The sequence below is a fragment of the Ovis aries genome, chromosome 2 (genome assembly GCF_016772045.2).
Source record: "Ovis aries strain OAR_USU_Benz2616 breed Rambouillet chromosome 2, ARS-UI_Ramb_v3.0, whole genome shotgun sequence".
Taxonomy (NCBI): domain Eukaryota; kingdom Metazoa; phylum Chordata; class Mammalia; order Artiodactyla; family Bovidae; genus Ovis; species Ovis aries.
The window spans coordinates 139,223,019-139,248,376 of record NC_056055.1 but is presented as its reverse complement, the minus strand read 5'-3'; the positions used below and the strand labels follow the sequence as shown (position 1 = coordinate 139,248,376).

Here is a 25,358-nt window from a genome sequence, read left to right as displayed (position 1 = left end):
TTTATGTTTGTAAACTCAAAGTAGTTGGACTAAAGTCAGAAAGACTTAATTGACTGTAGTCAGGAAGCAGATGCTAAACAAGTGACGTAACAGAACTTTCTCTTAAGTTTTTCTTAGGGGTATTTGTAGACAGAGCTTGAATGAACTGGTCAATTTAATAAAAATTATGGTCCCTATCCTTTCTTACAGTGTCACTAATTCCCTGCAGGAAGCCTTTAAATTTTTCCCAAACCCTTAGAGCCAAAAATATTGGAAAGAACCCTTGAACCTAGGTTTATTGTAAAGAAACTTCACTGGTAGTGAACTTCCAGTAACAATGAAATCCCTGTGGGCAGCTGGCAGGGGGGTGGGGGTGGGCAGAGGTGGTTATACCTAAAACCCTGTGATGAAGATCAGTGCTTTTCTACTCTTATTTTTGGATTAAACCATACTATTTTTGTTTAATATTATGCTTGTCTTACTGGTATATGAATCCAGTTCAGTTCAGTTCAGTTGCTCAGCCTGTCCAACTCTTTGCGACCCCATGAATCGCAGCACGCCAGGCCTCCCTGTCCATCACCAACTCCCGGAGTTCACCCAAACTCATGTCCATCAAGTCAGTGATGCCACCCAGCCATCTCATCCTCTGTCTTCCCCTTCTCCTCCTGCCCCCAATCCCTCCCAGCATCAAGGTCTTTTCCAATGAGTCAACGCTTCGCATGAGGTGGCCAAAGTATTGGAGTTTCAGCCTTAGCATCAGTCCTTCCAATGAACACCCAGGACTGGTCTCCTTTAGGATGGACTGGTTGTATCTCCTTGCAGACCAAGGGACTCTCAAGAGTCTTCTCCAACACCACAGTTCAAAAGCATCAATTCTTGGCTCTCAGCTTTCTTCACAGTCCAAGTCTCACATCCATACATGACCACAGGAAAAACCATAGCCTTGACTAGACAGACCTTTGTTGGCAAAGTAATGTCTCTGCTTTTGAATATGCTATCTAGGTTGGTCATAACTTTTCTTCCAAGGAGTGAGCATCTTTTAATTTCATGGCTGCAGTCACCATCTGCAGTGATTTTGGAGCCCCCCAAAATAAAATCTGACACCGTTTCCACTGTTTCCCGATCTATTTCCCATGAAGTGATGGGAACGGATGCCATGATCTTCGTTTTCTTTTCCTTTTTTTCCTGACAGATGGTTTTATTTTTTTTTTAATTTTTATTTTTACTTTATTTTACTTTACAATACTGTATTGGTTTTGCATACATTGACGTGAATCCACCACGGGTGTACATAAGTTCCCAAACATGAACCCCTCTCCCACCTCCCACCCCATATCATCTCTCTGGATCATCCCCGTGCACCAGCCCCAAACATCCTGTAACCTGCATCGAACATAGACTGGTGATTCATTTCTTACATGATAGTATACATGTTTCAATGCCATTCTCCCAAATCATCCCACCCTCTCCCTCTCCCTCAGAGTCCAAAAGTCCGCTCTACTTTGTTTTCTGAATGTTGAGCTTTAAGCCAACATTTCCACTCTCCTCTTTCACTTTCATCAGGAGGCATTTTAGTTCCTCTTCACTTTCTGCCATAAGGGTGGTGTCATCTGCATATCTGAGGTTATTGATATTTCTCCCGGAAATCTTGATTTCAGCTTGTGTTTCTTCCAGTCCAGTGTTTCTCAGGATGTACTCTGCGTAGAAGTTAAATAATCAGGGTGACAATATACAGCCTTGACGTACTCCTTTTCCTATTTGGAACCAGTCTGCTGTTCCATGTCCAGTTCTAACTGTTGCTTCCTGACCTGCATACAGATTTCTCAAGAGGCAGGTCATGTGGTCTGGTATTCCCATCTCTTTCAGAATTGTCCACAGTTTATTGTGATCCACACAGTCAAAGGCTTTGGCATAGTCAATAAAGCAGAAATAGATGTTTTTCTGGAACTCTCTTGCTTTTTTGATGATCCAGTGGATGTTGGCAATTTGATCTCTGGTTCTTCTGCCTTTTCTAAAACCAGCTTGAACATCTGGAAGTTCACGGTTCATGTATTGCTGAAGCCTGGCTTCAGTGGTATATGAATTACCATAACATATTAAATAAATTGAGTTTTAGGTATGTTTATGTTTATAAGTACATGAAGACTTTTCTGGCAGGTTATTTGTGAAGGTCAAAATTGGACATTTATTGCAGATCCCTTGATGAAGAGGTTAGGGAGAAGCCTTTGAGATTAGGGAATGTTTTTTTCCCTTTCTTCAAAACAGATCATGAATTGGGAGAATGCTGCTAAGGACAGACTAGAGGGGTACATATTAAAGTGTTAATTGAGGGTGTTGAGATTCCCAGTGCCTTAATGACAGACAATAGGACTTATCATTGACTTAAAAAAAACCTCTTTATTGATGTATGATTGACATGCAAAATAAAATTTTTTTTTAACCAACCATTGACTTTAAAGTTACAAATGTTGTGAGCCTCTGAAAAGGAAACCGAGTAAAGAGTCTGTAAGGAAGAATGCCTGTCAGCTGGGCCTAATGTAGTGCTTTGGGAAAAAAAAAAAAAAAAAACAACTGGTGAAAAACTAAAGACATAAAAAAAAAAGTAAGGTAAAGAGAGACTGAAAGGGTGAGTAAATTCCTAAGGAGATACTGAGATATAAGTACCACGAGATGCCTGTGAAGCCAACCAGGGGCAGTTTTCTTGAATTAGCTACAGGCTAACAGAGATAACTACGATGGTGTGATCACTCACCTAGAGCCAGACATCCTGGAATGCAAAGTCAAGTGGGCATTAGGAAGCATCACTATGAACAAAACTGGTGGAGGTGATGGAATTCCAGGTGAGCTATTTCAAATCCTAAAAGATGATGCTGTGAAAGTGCTGTACTCAATAGGCCAGCAAATCTGGAAAATCCAGCAGTGGCCACAGGACTGGAAAAGGTCAGTTTTCACTCCAATCCCAAAGAAAGACAATGACAAAGAATGCCCAAATTGCCACACAATTGCACTCATCTGACATGCTAGTAAAGTAATGCTCAAAATTCTCCAAGCCAGGCTTCAACAGTATGTGAACCGTGAACTTCCAGATGTTTAATCTGGATTTAGAAAAGGCAAGGGAACCAGAGGTCAAATTGCCAACATCCACTGGATCATGGAAAAAGCAAGAGAGTTCCAGAAAAACATCTACTTCTGCTTTATTGACTATGCCAAAGCCTTTGACTGTGTGGATCACAACAAACTGTGGAAAATTCTTAGAGATGGGAATACCAGACCACCTGACCTGCCTCTTGAGAAATCTGTATGCAAGTCAAGAAACAATTGTTAGAACTGAACATGGAATAACAGTCTGTTTCCAAATCAGGAAAGGAGTATGTCAAGGCTGTATATTGTCACCCTGCTTATTTAACTTCTATGCAGAGTACATCATGAGAAATGCTGGGCTGAATGGAGCACAAGCTGGGATCAAGATTACCAAGAGAAACATCAATAACCTCAGATATGCAATGACACGACCCTTCTGGCAGAAAGCAAAGAACTAAAGAGCCTCTTGATGAAAGTGAAAGATGAGAGTGAAAAAGTTGGCTAAAACTCAGCATTCAGAAAACTAAGATCATGGTATCTGGTCTCACCAGTTCATGGCAAATAGATGGGGAAACAGTAGAAACAGTGAGAGACTTTATTTTTGGGGGCTCCAAAATCACTGCAGATGGTGACTGCAGTCTTGAAATTAAAAGACGCTTGCTCCTTGGAAGAAAAGCAATGACCAACCTAGACAGCATACTAAAAAGCAGAGACATTACTTTGCCAACAAAGGTCCATCTAGTCAAGGATATGGTTTTTCCAGTAGTCATGTATGGATGTGAGAGTTGGACTATAAAGAAAGCTGAGCGCTGAAGAATTGATGCTTTTGAACTGCAGTGTTGGAGTAGACTTTTGAGAGTCCCCTGGACAGCAAGGAGATCCAGTGAGTCCATCATAAAGGAAATCGGTCCTGAATATTCATTGGAACGACTGATGCAGTGCTGAAGCTGAAACTCCAATCCTTGGCCACCTGATGCAAAGAACCGACTTTTTGGAAAATACCTTGATGCTGGGAAAGATTGAAGGTGGGATGAGAAGGGGATGACAGAGGATGAGATGGTCGGATGGCAGCACGGGCACAATGGACATGAGTTTGAATGGGGTCTGGGAGTTGGTGATGGACTGGGATGACTGGCGTGCTGCTGTCCATGGAGTCGCAAAGAGTCAGACATGACTGAGCGACTAAACTAAACTGAACAGAGAAAACCAGGATTCTTTTCAACTTTCCACTTAGCCTCATCTTTACAGAGAGAATATCTGCCTCAGTGGAAGAAGTGTCTTTTGAGAAAAAGAGAAAAAGAAACCAAGGTCATACATCCTGCATGGGGCTTTGGTAGAGAAATACTTTCCCACTTGTGCTGATTGGTGGTAAAACCAAATTCATTCTCATCAGCAGTGAACTGGGAAACCTAATTGTAGGAATTGTTCATCTTCTTGTTAACTGTTCCTCTCCTGGGTGAGCTGACTCCATTTTATGATATAGAAAGTTGGAAATTGGTAAGAAATAAAAAGAGTAGAGAGCCAATCAATCCTAAAGGAAATCAACCCTGAATACTCATTGGAAGGATTGATGCTGAAGCTAAATCTCCAATACTTTGGCCACCTGATGCGAAGAGCTGACTTATTAGAAAAGACTCTGATGCTGGGAAAGATTGAAGGCAAAAGGAAAAGGGGGCAGTGGAGGATGAGATGGTTAGATTGCATCACTGACTCAATAGACATGAGTTAGCTCAAACTCCGGAAGATAGTGAAGGACAGGGAAGCCTGGCATGCTGCAGTCCACAGAGTCACAAAGACTCTCAGAGTTGGACACGACTTAGGAACTGAACAACAATGAATGGCAAGCAGATAGCAAGATTCTTCAGGAAAGGCAGGAATACCAGGTAAGCCTCCATAGCTGGAGATGAGGCAAGAGGAAATGAGCAAGGTGAGGAAGGTGAAAAGTCCTTCCTAGGCTGGCTATGAAGAGAACAGGAGAGACACTGAATTACATATTGGGAAGAGAGGAGTATTGAATTCTACCAGTAGATGAATAGTGTTTTGACCTAAATACAGGAATGGATGTAGGTTCCTAGGCCAGAAAGGAAGAACTCATTGGCCCAACAGTGGGACTGAAGAGTCAAGGGGAATAGGCTGGACACTGCACAGGCAGCACTGTAAGGCTGATACCTCCATAATGAGGCGAGCATTGGGAACCCTTTCTCAAGTCCTCTTCTCTGAACCAAGGAAGGAGACCCAATCTGCTTTTTTTCCAATCTGCTTTTAACTTCAGTCTTTTGCTCAGTGCTTGAACCCAAAGTCTTTGCTGAAATATATAGGTAGTTTTCCTCTTTGAAAGAGGAAATCTCTGAGCGGTGTGTTGAAAAGAATATTGCCAAAGACATACAGGGTGAGATGCTGGTCTCAAGGGCATGGTCCTTGTCATTTCCTCTGTGGATGATCATCCTAGTGGTGAAAGGCCTGGATGCTTCATTTTGGGAGGTTTCATAGCTTGTATACTTATACATGGTGTGTGTATGTGTGTTTTAGTTAGAGGAAATAGTGAGAGTTTTAGATAAGCTCTTGAGATAACTATGTATAGAAATAATAGATATAGAACTCACTGCTGTGTAGTCTCTGTTTTACTCTCTGGGATCTGCTTCTGTGGGGGGAATCTGGACGCATTCCACAAGCCTCATGCTGTATTGATCAAAGTAATGTGGTTCTGTCATGTTAAATCCACGCTAGTCCCAGGAAACCAATTTGGTAGGTGTTCTCCTTAGCCACTCTTAAGTTGTGTGATTAAAACAGTGATTCTTGAAGTCAGAAACATGACACCTTGCCTTTGATTTAGGAGTTTGAAGAACAATATTTTTCTATAGTGGAAGCCTAGTTTAAAATCCTCATTTGTCTTTGTAGCATTATCAGGTATCCAGCAGATGTCACTATTACAGTCCATGTTCAGTTTTTTGGCTTTACTGAGCAGTGTTTGCAGAAAGGCTCAATTCAGAGGCAATGTTTTATCAACGGTCTAATGGCAGTTTCTATTAGTTTGCTGCTATGTATAGTGCTAAATCAAGTGCCCAGCCTGAGTATTTTTAGTCAAAGTACTTTATCTATAAGATGCAGGGATTTCCTGGCTATATATTTCATTTCTCACCTATAGGAAATGCAAATATTTAAACAAATAATTGTACTTTTTTTTTAAACCGTTAATTATTCTTATGTATTCTACCTTCAATATAAAAATAGGACTTAGATCCTCACACATCATTTCTATTCTTACCAAATGTGTAGAGTTTTCTTCCCCATACTAACCAGTTCTCCTACAGTTCGGTTCAATTCCAACACTGTCTACCTCAAGTTAGCTTCAAATTATACAAGTTAGGGGCCTACTCCTACAGGACTGCCCCAACTTCAGATACCAGTTGCAACTCCCAAGTTTTCCTATTTCTAATGGACAGGCTGTAAATAGAGAGTTCCCAAGACCCTTCTCTTCAAGTTCAATAATTTGCTAGAAGGATTCAGAGAACTCAGGAAAACAGTTCACTTCGTATTCCTGGATTATTATAAAGGGTGCAACCGAGGAACAGACAAGTGGAAGAGATTTATAGGGCAAGGTCTTAGAAGAGGAGGCACCACCTCCTCTTTTCACCTTCATGCGTTTGCAGACCCAGAAGTTCGCCAAACCTGGTCAAATAGGGGTTTTAGTGGAGGCTCTGTTACCTAGGCAAAACTGATCAAGTCATTGCCTGTTGATGATTGATTTGATCTCAAGCCCTGTGCCCTCCTCGAAGTCTGGGGTCCGGCTAAGATTTCCAACCCTTTAATGACATTGTTGGTTCTCTGACAACCAGCACACCCATCCCCCAAGAATCTCTGCCTTAGCACAGACTCAAATGTGGATGAAAGGGGCTTATCGTGATGAACAAAGGACACCCTTCTCGGCTCTATCACTCAAAGTCCTAGAGTTTTAGAAACTCTTGTGCCGGAAATGGGTACGAAGACCAGACGTTTATTTCCCATTGTAGTAAAACATGACAGGTAATTTCTAGTGAGTCTTTCAAAATGCTTTGACCTCATTCATAACTATATACTCTATAATTTAACTTCAGATGTTCTAATGAAACATCAATGAATGCCCTCCAACTTTTCATATAAGCTGTATTCAAGACGATAAGGAAACATCTGTACTCTTGTCTTGAAGAAAGACCCATACTTGAATGTGGGAGCTGGTATTCGCAAGGGTTAAAGGCTAAAATTGTCTTAAAGAACAAAGAAGAGTTCTCTCTAACGTAAGCATTCCAAGGCAAGAAGTTCAGACTGTAGAACATCTCTGTTCCACCGAGTCATTGGTCTCAGGCATTCTAATCAGTGGCATGATTGAAGGTGGGTGGTTGGGAGTTCAATCCAGCAGTAATGGAAAAAAAAAAGGCTTGAAGGAGGCATGCTCCCTTCTATAAGGAAAGCCCAGAAATGGCCCACCTCATTCTGCCTGTTTCTTTGTTAAGAATTTAGTTACATGGCCTAACTGCAAGGAAGGCTTGGACATTTGTTTGTATGCCCAGGACAGCGAGGTGGAGATGGATGTGGGTGGACTAGTGGTTTCTACCACAGTGCTGGTAAGTTTATTGGTTTGATCGGCAATGACCAAACATGATTCTTGATGTCCTTTTCAGGAGGTGCACTCAGTGTACAGGATATTAGCTGGGATTTTGAATATTGGAAACATTGAGTTTGCAGCTATTTCCTCTCAGCATCAAACTGATAAAAGTGAGGTGCCCAATGCAGAAGCCTTGGAAAATGGTAATTATTTGATTCCTGTGCATTGTGTTGCCAAAGTACATGTTTCTTTTACTTGGGTAGTTTTTCAAGACTCGAAGATATAATGTGCTGGTCCTTAACTGGCTCTGGATATTCTCACTAACCAGTATTTCCCAGAGAATATCTTGCAGAACATCAGTGTTCATTTCATAAGTGGCAAGCACATAGATGTTCTTCTGAAAAGTCCATGGCAGGTAACTTTGGGCAGTGATTCTCACCAGTGGCTGCTTTTAAAAATCATCTACAAATTTTTGAAAAAGATAGGAGAGGTTGGACCCCACTCTGAATTCACTGAATCAGCATCTGGAGGGGATAACACATGCACCTATTTATTTTAAAATCTCCACAAGTAAAAATAGTGGCACAAGGAATAAGATTCCAGAGTTAGAAAAAAACCTCTTATTTTAATAAATGGCTCTTGTGTTAAACTGTAGCATTTAACTATGCTAATATGCTTTGTGATTTTCTGAGAGTAGACTCTACCCTCCAACAATCGCTCCAATTAATTTGGTCAAAGACCACCTCCTTCCATATTTTTTTCATCTAACCCATGTAAAGAGCTTTCAAAACAGTTTGGGAGGCACTGCATCAGTCTAGGTGTTTCTTGGGGTTCAGGGCCCCACATGTTTATCCTTGGCTCTGAAGTTCTGAAGATACAGCCTGGCACATGGCTGATGCTGAATGAATGCTGGCTAACTGGCTGGCTGGCTGGACAGATAGATGTCTACCTTCTCCAACATTATCCTCACCCTCTCTTCTAGCTGCCTCGGTTCTCTGCATCAGCCCTGAAGAGCTCCAGGAGGCTCTCACCTCACACTGCGTGGTCACCCGGGGCGAGACCATCATCCGCGCCAACACTGTGGACAGGGCCTCAGACGTCAGAGATGCCATGTCCAAAGCCCTGTATGGGAGGCTTTTCAGCTGGATCGTAAATCGCATCAATACACTCCTGCAGCCAGACAAAAACATATGGCAAGTTCCCCCGACGAGCAGAGACCTTGAGGAGAGCTGTCATTGACCCCAGTGTCCCTAGAATTTCCAAGAGGAAGCATTTGGTCTTCTCTTGGGTTTTCTTTAATGAAGATCTCAGGACATCTCCTTTAAAAGATGGTGTATTTACACCTGAGAGGCTCATGATTACAGAGCCACTGTAGTATGGTATTTAGAAGAACAAGCTTAGCTGGGAGCTGGGCAAACTGGGTTTGCATCCAGACTCCATAGCTTCATCTGTGCACATCCTAAGTCATAGTTTCCTCATCCGTAAAATGAGAATAATCTCCTCCCACTACTGCTGTTTCTAGAATCAACTGAGACGTTTCATGAGAAGTGTTAAAGCACAGAAATCTCACAGTATCGCTACTTCTACAGCTGTATCTGTGCTAAGCATTAGTGTTTTCTAGATTGCGGAGGAACTGACAGTATCAAATTCTAGAGTCTTCTTCCAACTAAGCCTTGTGGGTGAGAAAGTAGAAGAATAAATGAGCAGCAGTTCTAGCCCCTTCAAATAGAGTGGTTCCTCTTTAATCTCTCTATAGATGGAGCTTCTGAGGAAAATCTGAAGTTTTGCTGCTTAAAATAAGAGAAGTTGGAAGTACTGTTGAAAGACTCAGGAAACCAACTGTTTAACACACAGACTGTTTCTTTCTGAAAGGTGGCAGGATGCCATTGTCCCTGAGTAGCTACATGTGTTGATAAAACTGTAGGCAGGAATATTCTCACTGCCCTGAGACTGCTGTTTCCTTCTCTAAAAAGTTTTATTCTTCTCTCTCATGCAGTACTGCAGACAATGGTATGAATGTGGGGATCTTGGACATTTTTGGATTCGAAAACTTTCAGAGAAATTCATTTGAGCAGCTCTGCATAAACATCGCCAATGAGCAAATTCAATACTATTTCAATCAGCATGTTTTTGCTCTCGAGCAGGTAACAGTGAACTCTGAAGGTACTGGACCTGGTGGGGAACGTGCCTGCAGGCTGCCCAGAGTTCAAAGCAGAAACCTTGTTAGTGAGGTTAACAGGTCAAAGACTCCGAAGAAAAACCACTGATGAGGCAGTCCTGTCAAAATAACTCAACAATCTAAATGTAGTTTGGTAAAAAGAGGTCTCGATTTCTGTGGAAAGGTACATTTCCTCCCTTGAGTAAAGCTGGTGACAAGCCAATTATTTAAATGCTGTTTCCAAACTGATTCATATGCATTGCCCAAAATGCTACATTCTCTTCTGCTTCATTTAACTAAAAATATTTGTGATCATGTCCAAAATGATACAGGATGATCTGGAACTCAGGATAAGGTTCTTGGTTTCCTTAACTCCCTCACTGACCGTATGAATCCCCTGTCTCCTGCATATTAGACCCCACCAGAAGTGGATTGGTATCTTCAGGGAGGAGTAAGATACGTTCTTGGTTTTCTCAAAATGGAAATCTTACCCCTCTGAGTCTAATGGCAAATAAAACAGGATGTAAAGCTAGTGGACCCAAAGTCTGGGGCCCTTATCTTCCACCTCAACTCAAACCCAACCCCAAGACTCTCCTGTATGAAGAGAGAGTATATAGTTGTTAAAAACTAAACATTCTGACCAAACTCCTTGTTTTAATGCAAGAGCAAAGGACACGTTAAACTGCTAGGTTAGATTAAGACAAAGTCCTGGACTAACAGCACTGGTGTTGGTTTCATCATGGAAACTGGACAGATCCACAGTGCACTCCTCCCCCACCCATCTTGTACAAAACTGACCTTGTTTCAATCCAGTTTGCTTCCATTTATTTTTCTGGGAAATCTGGAGTTCTTTTTAGTTTTTTTTTTTTTTTAGTTCAAGATGATTCCTTTGCAGAAGACAGAAATCTGCTTTCCTCCTGGTTTCAACCATACTTGTCACCAGAATAAAAAAAAAATTCAGCTTCCCTTCCTTTCTACATCAGCTTCTCAATTTGAGTTACCAAGTGCATGTCTTGAGAGACAGAGAGAGATAGAGAGCCAAGGTTCTGTTGCCAACCTTACCGCCTGCCATAGGCGCCCTGTAGGTCAGTCTTTAATCCTGAGCTTCAACAGTGCTGGATGCAGAAAAGCCTTGTCCTCCTTACATAAAACACACCCTGTTCAGTGTTGCCAGACAGAGAAAGTGCATGCAGCCTGGTGGTACCTAGGCCAGTACTGGGCTGGAGTGATTCACGATCCCTTTCCTTCCAGATGGAGTATCAGAACGAGGGCATTGACGCTACACCCGTGAAGTATGAGGACAATCGCCCCCTCTTGGATATGTTCCTCCAGAAACCCCTGGGATTGCTTGCACTTTTGGATGAGGAAAGTCGGTTTCCTCAGGCAACGGACCAGACTCTAGTTGGTAGGTACCTTTTAGAAAAGGCATACATATGTGCAGAAGAGAACTTGGCTATTTGGCTCATATCATCAAATGGTTTATGGAATCCTTCCTGTGTATTTTGGGTGCCTGGTGATTGTGAAAATAGAGACTCTGCTTTTAATAAATTGAAATAGTCAGAACACATCCTGGTAGGATTTGTGTGTTAAAGCAAACCCATCACCATCTCTCAAACTCTCCTCACTTTCCTGTTTCTGTAAAGCAAAATACCTTTGCCCTATGTCAGTATCACTTTTACACATTCCGTTCCCCTTATTCTGTTCCCCTTATTTTCCATGACCAACACTTGATACCCCTCCTTTCTCATGCCCTACTCTCATATCTCCACCTGGACCCCCAGCCACCTTTAGTACTTTGTATAGAAGCCCTGCTGATGTTCTGGCTTGCTGGCTCATATTTTATGCTGGACATCCCACCTAATATAGGTTTTGTAAAGCCGCCTGTTCATTAAGTTACCGTTATGTGTGGAGTGATGGTGGAGCACCTCCTTCGGGCATTTGGAGTCCTCTGCACTCACCCCCATGCCTCTCCACCTCCTCCTCCTCTGTCAACCTTCAGTGTTGCTGTGACCCCGTCGCTCACTTTGTGAGATCCTTGGGCAGCGAAGTCCGACCCCTGCTTCCCTTTACTGCTTAGCACAGTTCTTCACATAGAGTAGGCCATCCCTGACCACAGCAGCAAAATTATCTGGAGAGGGGTGGAGAGGAAGTTTCAAGCCTTTTTCCCAGATGGAAGATTGATTTGTGGGACAGATTCACTTCTAGGAGTTGAGACTGTCACCTTTGAGTGACTTCCTTTCAGCTATAAAATTGTCGCAAGTTGTCAAGAGGAATATAAACCAGGAATATTTGCCTTCCATGGAGTATCTTCATGGTTCTAAAGCTAATGGGTTGGTTTTCTGGTGTCATCAGTGTTTATTCTTGGAGTTCTCAGAGCAGAACATGATATCATCAAGATCAGCTTGACACAAGAGACAACATGAAACAGCTAGATGAGAAATTGAATGTAAACGCCCATCATGTGGGGGGTGGGGTGGGGATCTTTCTCCATCACTGCACAAATAAGAATAATATCCGGCTACTCTGACGTTCCCTATTCTGAGTCATCGTGGTTTGAGGAGCATATTTTTATCTAAAGGATGAAAGAGTTCACACTGTAACTTTTAAACATGAAAATCCACACAGATAAATTTGAAGATAATCTTCGATGCAAGTACTTCTGGAGGCCCAAAGGAGTGGAGCTGTGTTTTGGCATTCAGCATTATGCTGGAAAGGTGAGTTATTACCCCTGAATTCTGACGAGGAAGAAGTGTCCACAGTACTCTGTTTGTGGCACTCATGAAATTGCTTGCAGATTTCTTTCTCCTTTTAATTCTTCTTGAATACCTAATCATAATTCTTAAACCTTCTCAGTGGTATTGCTCATGGAAAGTAGCCCCTGGCAAAAAAGCAATTTCTCGCTGGGGTGGCCCACAGAGCTGCCATCTGCTTCTCACCTGAGGTTTGGCCTAGAAGTGACAGCTCTCCAGAGAGAAAACATGATAGCTTTTGCAGAGTTTAGTGGTGAATGCTCACATTCGAAAGTAATTTGGAGATGTGTAGGCAACGAAGGAGGGTTAATATCACAGTGGGGCTCAATTTTTAGCACTTTGTAGCACAAGCATATGTCTACAGGGCACCAAAAATGTCTAGATAAAAAGGGGAAAAGATTCACTTCATCATCCAGATGTTAAGATTTTACAACATTAACTGAAATTTCCACTTTTCATCCATTATTCCTCAGTCTCAATTTCAAGTTCCTGAAGCAGGTTAGAGAGTGATTCAGGAAATCCCCTCCTTCTGTAGCCAGCAATTCATTGCTCATGTTACTCTCTAAGGAGCCGTGTGAATTATGACTAATTGGTTCCGGCAGGGTCTGCTGAGGTCCTGGGCCCAGAAAATGGGTAGAAGTTCAATAAAAGGCATTTTGGATTATTTTGTTGATTTAAGACTTGCTGGAATTATTTTTCACATTCATATCATGGCATGGAAATTAATTTTGCCTGACTGAATATTGTTTGAAAGGCAATTTAATGTAAGTGAAGAGATTGTTTCTGTCTTCACATAATACATGACAGTATCTATCTTGGATCTTGGCTGGAAATTACAATCCAGTTTTCCCTCCTAAAAACTGTATTTACCCTAGTGTTGGAGGCTGACTGCATAAGACATCCACCCTGATCCCCGGTCCCCATTCTTCTCCTCTCTCTGCCTTCCATTCTTGTCCCCTTCTTTGCACCTCTCTTCCCATCTCTGTCCTTTTACACCTATTTTCTAACTACCACTCTTCTTCCCTCTTGTCCTTTCTTGATTTTAAAAGGAAAAAGAAAGGATCCTTTTCCTTCTGGGCTCTGTGTCCTTTCTTGAATTCATTTCTTTGGAGCATTCCTTAAAAAGTCTCTGATCTAAATGTCCTCTGCCCTGAATACCAAGAATGCCCAGAACCCCTGAGCCGCCTCTCAGGTGCCACAAGTACCTTGGGAAGCAGAGAGGGTGAAATGGGTATGAGCATGGAGCCAGTCTGCCTGGGTTGGGATGCCGGCCCACCCTGGTGACATGTGTGACCGTGGCCACGTGATTCAGCCTCTCTCTAAGCCTCTGTTTGCCCAGTGAGATGGAGGCAATAGCAGTGTTAACCTCATCAGATGGATGCTTCTCATATTGTGAGTGGCCAACATAATTATTCTGAAGTAATGTATCTTTGATAGGACTCTCTTCATCAAAGAACAGTTGAACAAGGAGTTAAGATAAACTGGCCTCTCAAAAATTTCAATTCTCCCCCTTATCTGGTGGCCTGGGTTTAAAAGCATAGGTATGTAAAGATGAATTCTATACAGAGATCGATTAATGACTGACCTCAGGCGATGCCAGTGTTGCCTGGCAACACTGTGATGGGGACAGTATTGGCTCGCTTGTGATTTGCTCTTTACGTTGCAGGTATTATATGATGCTTCTGGGGTTCTTGAGAAAAACAGAGACACTCTTCCTGCTGATGTGGTGGTCATACTGAGGGCATCAGAAAACCAGCTTCTCCAGCAACTCTTCTCAATCCCTTTGACTAAAACAGGTACTGGAGGGACTTCCCTGGTGGTCCAGTGATTGGGACTCCATAATTCCACTGGTCAGGGAGCTAAGATCCGTCATGCAATGTGGCATGACCACAAAGAATAAATTAAAAATTTTTTAAAGGCAACAATCAACAACAACAAAAAACTGGGTACTTGTAATGTCTCTGACAGCCCTAGGCCTGCTTCCTGCTTCTACAAGCCTTGCTGGGGTTTTCCAGTTCATGTCTAAATACTACCAGGGCTGTGCTACTAACATTTTGAAATTTGACCAGGGATAAGTCTATTCACCTACGTTCAAGAAAAGGAAAGTGATTATGTCTTTTGCATCTAATTGCACAGCATCAGCCTATAATACATGTGTGCACACACACACACACACACTTTTCATAACATCAGCTTTTAGACTTCTCATTTTCTCTGCCTGATTGCTTTCATTCTTCCATTTATAGACGTGTATGTTGGGACTTTCCTGGTGGTGCAGTGGTTAGGACTCCAGGCTTCTACAGCAGCGGGCACGGGTTTGATCCCTGGTTAGGGAACTATCATCCTGCAAGCCACATTGTGTGGTCAATAAAAAAATAAAAAATAAAAACATGTATTATTATGCATTCAGTCACTCAGTCACGTCCGACTCTTCGCGACCCCATGGACCAGAGCCCTCTAGGCTCCCTTGTCCATGGACTTCTCCAGGCAAGAATGCTGGAGTGGGTTGTCATGCTCTCCTCCAGGGGATCTTCCTGACACAGGAATCGAACCTATGTCTCTAACGTCTCCTGCATTGGCAGGCAGATTCTTTACCACTAGCTCCACCAGGGAAGCCCATAGTTTACATTATCATAAATAAGTGTTAGTCACTCAGTCATGCCCAACTCTTTGTGACCCCATGGACTGCAGCCCACCAGGCTCCTCTGTCCATGAGATTTTCCAGGCAAGGATATTTGCTTCTCCAGGGGATCTTCCCAACCCAGGGATCGAACCCAGGTCTCCTGCACTGCAGGCAGATTCTTTACTGACTGAGCTACAAGGGAAGCCCACAGTTCATGCTAAATGCTTTAGGATGGTCTTGGTTTACCTAGAATTATTGAGAAGATTATTTCTATTTATGTATGATTTCAAGTAATGGGACTGGGGCCAATCAGAGTCGTCCAGTCAGGCAGCCCTCAAAAGTCACCTGGTCCAGCTTCCCACTTAGTCGTCCGCTAAGCTCACCACTGTTTCTAACCAACCTGGAGCAGGTGTGTCACTGGCCTGTATCCACAGCCTTTGTCTCCTTAGAGTCAACTTCTGTGTAATTGTTAAGTTGGTCCTCATGCAGGATTAGGAGGGCCAAAAGATGGACCTTCCTAGTCTTTGCTGTTTTACTCAATGGGTTCTAACTGGGTCAGGCGCCTTTGATTTATCTGGGATTCTGCTGCTGTTGGCTGGGCAACAGACTTGAACTTCCCATAGCTCTCCTCTCAAGGGCCTTATGTTTTTGAGGCTATGTCTGGAAACAGCTACTTTTTTAAAAGGAGGCAGAGAAACCTCTTTATCATTGTTCATAATTTCTTTTTCTTTTCATGTCCCTTGTCTGATCATTGGCAGTGTGTCTAGCTTGGAGCCTATGCAAGCTAAAAGAGAGTGGTTGCCAGGTCTGAATTTTAGCAACGTGTACAGGAATGAATAGCTTACTTAAGAAAAAAAGTCACAGTCTACACCTTTGTTTCATCTTTACTTTGAAACCAGCTTCTAACTTTTTTTGAACATGCTCCCTTAAGAATAGTAGAGTGCCCCTCCAAAGGCTGACCTCCACCTTCTTCTCCAGACCTCCCTTGGAAACAGCCAGGATTCGGTTTTATTATCAACTTCTGAGAGAGTGGGCAGCTGTGGGCAGAGCTGGGACTCCCTCACCAGAGACTCAGGTGTATACTCACTAGGTGACTCTGTGCAGAGTCAAAGACGCAGCCATTTTTTAATAGGAGACATCCTATTTGAAATAAAATATATCCAAGTGACTTGTTAGCTAGCATTTATACCCTCCTGTATAAAAGAATAATGACTTGTCAAATCCGTTGACAATTTTGGAATTTCTAATTTTTCCATCTTTGGCAAAATAAAAACAAGTTCAAGTCTTGGCCACTGGGTGGCGCTGTGCCAGAAGTCATGCTCTGCAGCAGCCACTGCTGCCCATGATGGCCTAAAAGCTGGGGAGGAACAAAAACAAAGAGATACCCTCTGCTTCTTGTTTATGCTTTTCTCTGGAAGAACTTTCCTCCTGTCTTATAACTTCTGAATCTTGCCTTGAAACTGCACCCTACACCACCTGGAGGAAACAAAAGTGAGAACTGAGACGAGAACAAGCATGTTTCCCTGACAAGCTTCCTCGTATTCTTGAGTCGTATATTATGCATAAAAATTTCTTTCAAAATCCTTAGCTTTTCTTTTCTCCACATTTTGAGTATAATTATAAAACTTTAGTAAGCATGATTCTATTTTCTTTTTCTGAAATTATTCATGGAAAAAATACCTTCAATCAACAAACATTCATTGAAGAGTTGCTGATAAATAAGGCACTGTATAGGCAGTAAATTGGAATATAATGTGGCTTTGCCCTAAAAGCAACTGGAACTTTCTTTTACCTTCACTTTCTACCTAGAATTGAGCACTAATTTATCTCATTATGACAATATTTGCCTTCAAACCTCAGTTTTAAAGAGATTGTGTATCCTCTGTTGAAGGTCTGAACATTAGTTAAGCTTCTAAAGTTTAGAAGTGTAACATTCTATATTTTTTGGTTTTACTATATTACACCTCTTGAAAGTGGAAAAACCTTACTGGACAGAAAAGGTTGTATTGTGTTTGCTAAAAATGCAAATATTTCCAGCACATACCCTTTAGGAAGGGCAGTGTGGCTGTCCATCTCAGCACTGGGGCTAGAAGTGAGATCCCACACATCCTAGCATTTTTCAAGAGAATATATATGTGTTAGTCGTTCAGTCGTGTCCGACTCTTTGAACCCCACGGACTGTAACTCACCAGGCTCCTCTATTCATGGAATTCTCCAGGCAGGAATACTAGTGGGTTGCTATTCCCTTCTCCAGAGGATCTTCCTAACCCAGGAATCAAACCTGAGTCCCTCACACTGTAGGCCGATTCTTTACTGATGGAGCTGCTGCTGCTAAGTCGCTTCAGTCGTGTCCGACTCTGTGTGACCCCCATAGACGGCAGCCCACCAGACTCCCCTGTCCCTGGGATTCTCCAGGCAAGAACACTGGAGTGGGTTGCCATTTCCTTCTCCAATGCATGAAAGTGCAAAGTAAAAGTGAAGTCACTCAGTTGTGTCCGACTAGTAGCAACCCCATAGACTGCAGCCCACCAGGCTCCTCTGTCCATGGGATTTTCCAGGCAAGAGTACTGGAGTGGGGTGCCATCGCCTTCTCTGACTGATGGAGCTACCATGGAGCTTCTCTTGCAAGAAAATATGCTAATATTTTCAGTGCATGAGAAACTATTTTCTTGGTCATTTAAAATTTTATTTATCCTGCTTGAAACACTTAAAAGGGGGCATTAGTTCAATAAGCATAAATATTATGGGCAATTACTTTATGAATTTCTTTTAGGGAAAGAACTACAGAGAGGAAGGAGAAAAGTCAAAGATTGGAAGCCTTGGAGGCTATTAACCCCAAACTTTAAAAAGAGGTCCAGCGTTGTTTGGCTTCTCAGTTTCAAGAAGAGAGACTGCCAAGGGGAGTTTGGCAATACTCTGGTTCCTGGTCTTGGTGGTGACTACATGGCTATTGGCTTTATAATATTCATTATGCTGTATATTTATATTTTGGATACTTTTTTACACATGCAATCTATTTCATAATAATACTTGTTTCCCCCAAAGGATAGAGAAAGTGAAAGTGAAGTTGCTCAGTCATGTCCAACCCCTTGGGACCCTGTGGACTATAGCCTACCAGGCTTCTCCATCCATGGGATTCTCCAGGCAAGAACACTGGAGTGGGTTACCATTTCCTTCTCCAGGGGATCTTCCCAACCCAGGGATCGAACCTGAGTTTCCTGCATTGGAGGCAGATGCTTTAACCTCTGAGCCAAGAGATGGCCTCTTAAAATGCCTCCTCTCCAGGACTGCTGGATGGGTGACAATCCCTTCATTAGTGCATTTGGAACAGAAGTATCAGCACTTGGGTTAATCTCTTATCAAGGTTAAGAGGATTAACCTCTGGGTGTGTTTGTGTAAACTATAATATAAAATCAGAGAGAGTACTCCAGTTGGCATTTTCCTCTCTCCTGTACCTACCTTCCTATTCACTGAAAAGGTTAGAAAACGTGAAACATGAGATCATGAGGTTCAGGGTCCTCAGCTTCTCCCAGGCTGATGCAGCGCCCTTCCCAGCAGCTGTTTCTGTGGGCACCCAGCTGTGCCTGGTGGTGGAATCCCCTCTGCCTGATGGGTGCCTTCTCGTTCTGAGATGCCCAGTGAGCATCAGATAAACAGACAGCTGTAGTCAGTAAGGATCCTCTCTCTTCCCCTCTTTGCTTTTGCAACCACTCTTTGGCCACTTCAGACATGATGAAATTTTCTTTGTAATCCTTCCTTTTGATAAGAAATTCTCTGAAGACTTAATATGTGAAAATTTGTTGTGGCAGCAACACTGCTTTCTAACCCTTCAGCTGGGACTTTTCAAACTAATGATCCAGGTAGAAAAACATTAAAAGGAAAGATGTTATAACATGGTTTCATGGCCTATTTTCCTGTTTGGGGAATATTCCACTTGCTACAAGTAAACTAGAGAAAAGTTCAAAAGGCTCAGGGGAGGAAAGAGAAGAGGAAGTTTCAAAAAGAACTTTAAAAATCCATTTCTGTCTTTGAATCATGAATTTTGATTTCCAAATGGGAGTTTGGGGTTTTAAAAGAATTAGGAACTTTGGAGAAGCTAGGGGGAAAAAAAAAAAAAAACAACGAGCAAAACTGGAGAGTTAGTCTCTGAGCCTCAGAATCTGGTTTTGCTTCAAAATCTGGAACTGAGTTTTGTTTCTACCACTGCCTTCTCTCTGAGGATTCTGAGGTTTCCTCTCTTGGAATTTGCAAGTAAAAATCAATGGTAAATTCTATCTTGACTTCATTGGCTCCCCTTATAATTTGGAGAGGGGACAAGACAAGACCCCACATTGTATCTGCAAAGCTCTGTAATACCCTGCTGAAGTCCTTGCTGTGAATTGCCTGATCCTGATTCTGTAACTCCCCAAATTAATAGCATTAAGCTATTAAGGGGATGTCTTTTTATAACCATCTCTCAGAGTTTTCTTTTTCCACTTCTGGCTCTTTTTCCATTCTGGCAGTTCAGCGTATGAGTCTGGCAAGATGAGCTGACTCTAAGTGACAAAGTTCCAAGTCACAGACATGGACAGTGCTTGGTTCTTCCTGAAATGGAGGAAGACATGAATAAGCCAATCCTGTTAGGGAGCCCTGGTGACTCATTTCCTCCTCCTGCAGAGACCTGCCTTTTTCTTCTAATTTAGGAGTGCATCTTAGTCAACTGATAATATATATTTATCATCTTTCTATTAATAGATATGGTGCTATGCATAGGTGCTTTTTAGAAGAAATAAAAGAAAATCCCAGCCAGAATAGGCTAACAGAGAAAGAGTGCTAAATCCTAAAATGTATAACGGATGCACAACATCCTGTATGTTTCAATAAATGGGGGGCATATAAGCACTGTATCGATACAGGTAAAAATAGAAGGAAAAGTCATGGCAATATCATGAGTCAGAGTGGGGAAGGAGTTCTCTTAACTAAGAAAGGCTTCTTGGAAGAGATTTTTTTTTTCCCTAATAGACTAGAGAAAATGGAACAGTCTGGTGTAATGAGGCATTCTGCACCAGGCTGTACAGCCTTGGAAATGAGAGGGAGGTGGCAGTGGGTGTGAATAAGTGAACAGGACAAAGAAGAAAGGACTCAAGGCAGAGAGAGAAGTGAAGTGAAGTGAACTGAAAGTTGCTCAGTTGTGTCCAGGCCAGAATACTGGAGTGGGTAGCTGTTCCCTTCTCCAGGGGATCTTCCCAACCCTGGGATCGAACCCAGGTCTCCCACACTGCAGGTGGATTCTTTACCAGCTGAGCCAACAGGGAAGGGGAAGCAAATGGAAGAACAATAGTGGGCTCCTGATGTTGATCTGAAATGCTCAGGGTCGGGGGGCAAGGTGGACTTCTGCAGGGACAGCTTTAGGGTGAGAAAGGAAAACTTAAATAGGGTGTTAAAGACTAATTACAGAGAACCAGGGTGCCCCAAGGAGTCTATGTGGAGCTCTGTGTGAATAGATGCTCAATAAATAGTTTCACATTCTACGTTTAGATCTAGCATGAGTTATTTTTTATATAAGGTGTGAAATAGAGCTTCTTTTTTTTTAAAAATAAGTATGTCTAGTTATTCCAAAACCATTTATTGAAATGACTGTCTTCTCCACTGATTGCTTTTACATTTGTCAAAAACCAATTGGTTACATGTGTGTGGGTCTGTTTCATTGCTGTGTGTGTCTAACTCATGGATACCACAATGTCTTCACTCATAGCTTTACAGTAAATCTTAGGAGCACATAGTGCGATTGCCTCAGATTTATTCTTCTTTTTCAAAAAATTTTGGCTATTCCAGTTTGTTTGTCTTTACGTGTAAACTTTAAAAATAGCTTGTCTATATGTATAGAAAGGCCTACTGGGATTCTGATTGCCGTTGCATGACATCTATGGGTCAATTCAGGAAGAATTTTTATGTTTACTACATTGAGTCTTTTAATCTATGAACACACCATGTCTGTTGATTTGGATTTTCTTTGATTTCTTTAATTAGTATTTTGTTTTCACATACAGATCTTGTACAGGTTTTGTTAGATGTATACCTCGGTATTTCAGTTTTGGGAACTAGTATTGTTCTATTCTACCATAGGTTTTTGTGGATTGACCTTGTCTTAAGCAACCTTGCTAAACTTACTTGTTAGTTCTAGGAGTTTTGTTTGATTTTGTTTTTGCAGATTTCTTGGGGTTTTCTACTTAGATAATCATGTTATCTGTTAATGAGAACCCTTTTCTATTTTTCTTTCCACTCTTACACCATTCATGTCTTTTTCTTGCCTCATTTGACTGGCTGTGACTTTCAGTATATAGCTAGATGGAAGTGGGGAGAGGAAACGTCTTGCTTTGTTCCAGATCTTGGGGTAGAGCACCCACTCTTTCACCGTTAAGTGTGGTGTTGGCTGTAGTTGTTATGCAGGTGCCCTTTCGCTTGCTATCCCCTCTGTGTGGAATATTTTCCCCCAAGACATACCCATGGCTGCTGTTTCACTTTCTGCAGGTCTTTTCTCAAAATCTACTTTCCCTGGCTACCTTGGTAAAAAATTTCAACCTGCTGAATACTTATAAATCCATTTCCTGTTCACCTTTTTCCTTAGCACTTATCACTACCTAACTTACTATATATAATTTACTTGTTTATTGTCTATCTTCCTCCAGTATAAAGTAAGTTTCCAGATGGCAGAAATTTTGTCTGCTTTGTCCATTACTGTCTCCTCAAAGTTTTAGCAATACCTAGTATATGGTAGCCACTCTCTGTATTTGCTGAGTAAACGAATGGATGGTTGAACCAAATCTACCCCTCTACCTGCATCTGTCCCCATTTTGTTTTCCTGCTAATCTAAATGACTGAACCATAATTATTCTCATTACAGGTGACTCTCTGCTTGCCTCTTCATTCCTTTCCTCACCTTCCCAAGGGCTTTCATCCTGCAATTATTCCCCTCTCTTCTGCATCAGCTATCTATTCCTCTTGATGTGGTCATCCTCATCAACATAGTATCTTCTGTCTTTTTGACTGCTTGTTATGGGTTGAATTGTGTCTCCCTCCCCAAAAATATGTATGTCAAAATCCAAACTCCTAGTTCATCAGGATGTGACTCTGTTTGGAAATAGGGCCCTTGCAGAAACAATCGAGGTAAAATGGAGTCACTGAGATGGGCCCTATGCCAGTGTGACTGGTGTCCTTATTAAACAGGAAAACTTGGACAGAGTCACACAGAGAATGCCAGGTGAAGATGAAGTCAGAGAGCAAGGTGGTGCCTCTACAGCCCCTCTCACCTGCATCTCCTAACCAAACTCTGCTTCTGCTCTCTCCTTACCCAGCCTGACAGCTAAACAGCAGTCTTTCTAGGAATAGAAATTTGATCATGTCACCACCCTGCTTAAAGCCTCCCATGGCTCCTCATCACACCTACAATAAAATCCAGACTCCTTTCCTTACCTGAAACTCTTAACGTAATGTCCCCATCTTCTTGAACTCTTCCCCTCCCTCCCTGCCTTCATTCTGTTCCCCAGACAGTCCAAGCCTTTTCCTGACTCAGCACCAGCTGCTCACTCTGCCTGGGATATTCTTTGCCCAGATCTTTACAGATCTATCCTTGTGACCCAGAATTTAGCTTAAACGTCACTAGCAAAGAGAGGCCTTCTCAGTCTACCCAGTGGATGATAGCCCCATGCTTCCCCACTCACTCTGTCATGACGCCCCCTTTAGCTGTCTCCATCAGGAGCTGACATAATCTTGTCTGTCTCTCTTCTATGACCTGCCCCCTACCCTCCTTTCCTAATGCATAGTGAGTCCTAGTAAATATGTGTCAAATAACTCACTAACTGCTGCGCAGTAGAAAATCTAAAGGTAAAATCCAATTCTTGGCTTCTAATCTGTGCTAGTTTCCTAGGGCTGACATAATGGGGCCCCACAGACAGAAAGCGACTTAAAGCTACTGTCTCACAATTATGGACGGAGAAGTTCCCGATCAAGATGTGTGCAGGCTTGGCTTCTCCTGAGACCTCGCTCTTTGGTTTGTAGTTTGCTGCCTTCTCAGGGTTCTCACATGGTCACGCCTGGGTCTGTGTGTACCTGGTCTGTGTCCTCTTCTTATAAGGATGCCAGTCATCTTGCATTGAAACCCACCTGTATGACTTCATTTGCCCTGAATCACCTTTTAAAGGTTCTATGTCCAAAGCTGGTCACCTTCTGAGGGACTGAGCATTAGGACTTGAACATATGAATTCAGTGGTGGGGAGAGGGGCTACAATTTAGCCCATAGTGCATCACCAATTGGAGAAGGCAATGGCAACCCTCTCCAGTACTCTTGCCTGGAAAACCCCATGGGCAGAGGAGCCTGGTGGGCTGCAGTCTATGGGGTCGCACAGAGTCGGACATGACTGAAGCGACTTAGCAGCAGCAGCAGCAGCAGCAGCAGCAGCAGCAGCAGCAGCAGCAGCAGCAGGATCACTAATTGTTACAGGAGCTGTTCCATATGAGCCCCCTTACGAGGGGGCATGTGAGGCCACCACTTTTCCTACAAAGCCCAGGGACTATTCTGTTTAACCAGAGAGAGTTTACAGCCTCACCCAGTCAGAGAAAGAGAGCTCTGCCCGCTCTCCTTTCCTTCCTCCCTCCTCCCACACCAGAGCAGCCCGTCCAGAACAGAAGTATGGGAGACAGGCCTCCTTCAAGTCCTGGAGGTAACTATCCAGCCTGGAGGGAAAGGAGCAGTGGGGAAAAAAGCTTTGACTTGAGGTGATTTTAAAGGTCAAAAACAAATAAGGAATTTTCAAATCCAAAACTAATCTCTAATAACAGAAAATCTATGAAGTGGGGCTAAAATATAGTTAAGGGAGCTGCCATCCTCACAGAAAGGAGAGGTAACAGCATGGATGGGGAAGTAACAGGGAAAAGTGGAGCTGTTTCTTGTTTATCCCCAATAAACTGAAACCCCTGGGTGTAAGTTTCATGAGGATAGGATTTTGTCCATTTAGTAGGCTCCTCTTTCTAGCTCCTGGAGAGGTGCCCGGCACATAGGAGATGCTCGGGAGAGTCTGTCTGTTCAGGCAGGGAGTGCACTTTGAGAACGGATTTCCCTCATGGTCTTGAGAGCATTTGAAACACTCAGAAATGTGTGTGAGTCGTCCTGATTTATGGTGCTGACAGGGAGCCCACCAGTGTGAGAGATTTGTTTTAACAAGTTGTGAAATTCAGAGCTCCATCTCGAGCTCTGGATTTGGAATCTGGAGAGACAAGTGTGATGCCCTGTTAGGACTCAGGTTCTAGAGAAGTACAGATAGACTTGTAGTTACATCCAGCATCTGAGACTGATTGCCAGCCCCTTTCCTTATGTGGAGTGGGCAGGGTAGGGCTTTCCCAGAAGCAAGCAGCACACTCATGCTTAAAGCACAGACTGTACTTTGCTGGGAAGCACGAGATCCACGTTTTCTCTTAGAAACCTCGCTGCCCTGGGGGCTCTGGGTGCGTGTGAAGTCACACTCCCATCTATTGCTGCCGCACCCGGCTAGAGAACAGAAGGCCTCTGCTGTCGGGGGCCATGAGGAACAGTGTCCCCTTCTGCCCTTTACAGAGGGTCCTGGCAGCAGCTGAACCATCCCAGGAGAGACTTCACACCTTCCCACATCCCCCTTTGTTAATGGTTTTCAGCCCTTGTCTAGAAGAAGCACTGGTTGTCTTTGTTAGACTTGTTGAGGACAAAATGGGCGTGTGATATGATTGTGGGAGGGAGAGAGCATCTCTTGAAATTCTTTTGTTTTTCTTTTCCCTGAATGCCTTCAGGTTTTGAGTTGTATTCTCCAAGTACTGTTTTTGTTTTTGCTTGTTTATTTGTCTTTTTGTTCACATGTAAGCAGCTTAAAATTTTCTTTCCTTTTAAAAAGTCTACCTGCAGTTTGTTCTACCCCATTAGCTGTGCGGAGAAGGCGATGGCACCCCACTCCAGTACTCTTGCCTGGAAAATCCCATGGACGGAGGAGCCTGGTGGGCTGCAGTCCATGGGGTTGCTAGGAGTCGGACACGACTGAGCGACTTCACTTTCACTTTTCACTTTCATGCCTTGGAGAAGGAAATGACAACCCACTCCAGTATTCTTGTCTGGAGAATCCCAGGGACGGTGGAGCCTGGTGGGCTGCCATCTCTGGGGTCGCACAGAATTGGACACACTGA

General features: G+C 42.8%; 1 protein-coding gene across 2 annotated transcripts in view; it reads left to right on the top strand.

Moving 5' to 3' along the window:
* MYO3B (myosin IIIB) overlaps positions 1 to 25,358 on the top strand; it is a 447,193-nt gene that overhangs the window by 209,613 nt on the left and 212,222 nt on the right. For both annotated transcript variants that reach the window (XM_042242706.2, XM_060409776.1), the window contains exons 17-22: positions 7,719 to 7,845; positions 8,625 to 8,835; positions 9,639 to 9,786; positions 11,052 to 11,205; positions 12,426 to 12,514; positions 14,217 to 14,346. In XM_042242706.2, the coding sequence (XP_042098640.2) occupies positions 7,719 to 7,845; positions 8,625 to 8,835; positions 9,639 to 9,786; positions 11,052 to 11,205; positions 12,426 to 12,514; positions 14,217 to 14,346 (859 nt within the window). The remainder of the gene's footprint in view (positions 1 to 7,718; positions 7,846 to 8,624; positions 8,836 to 9,638; positions 9,787 to 11,051; positions 11,206 to 12,425; positions 12,515 to 14,216; positions 14,347 to 25,358) is intronic.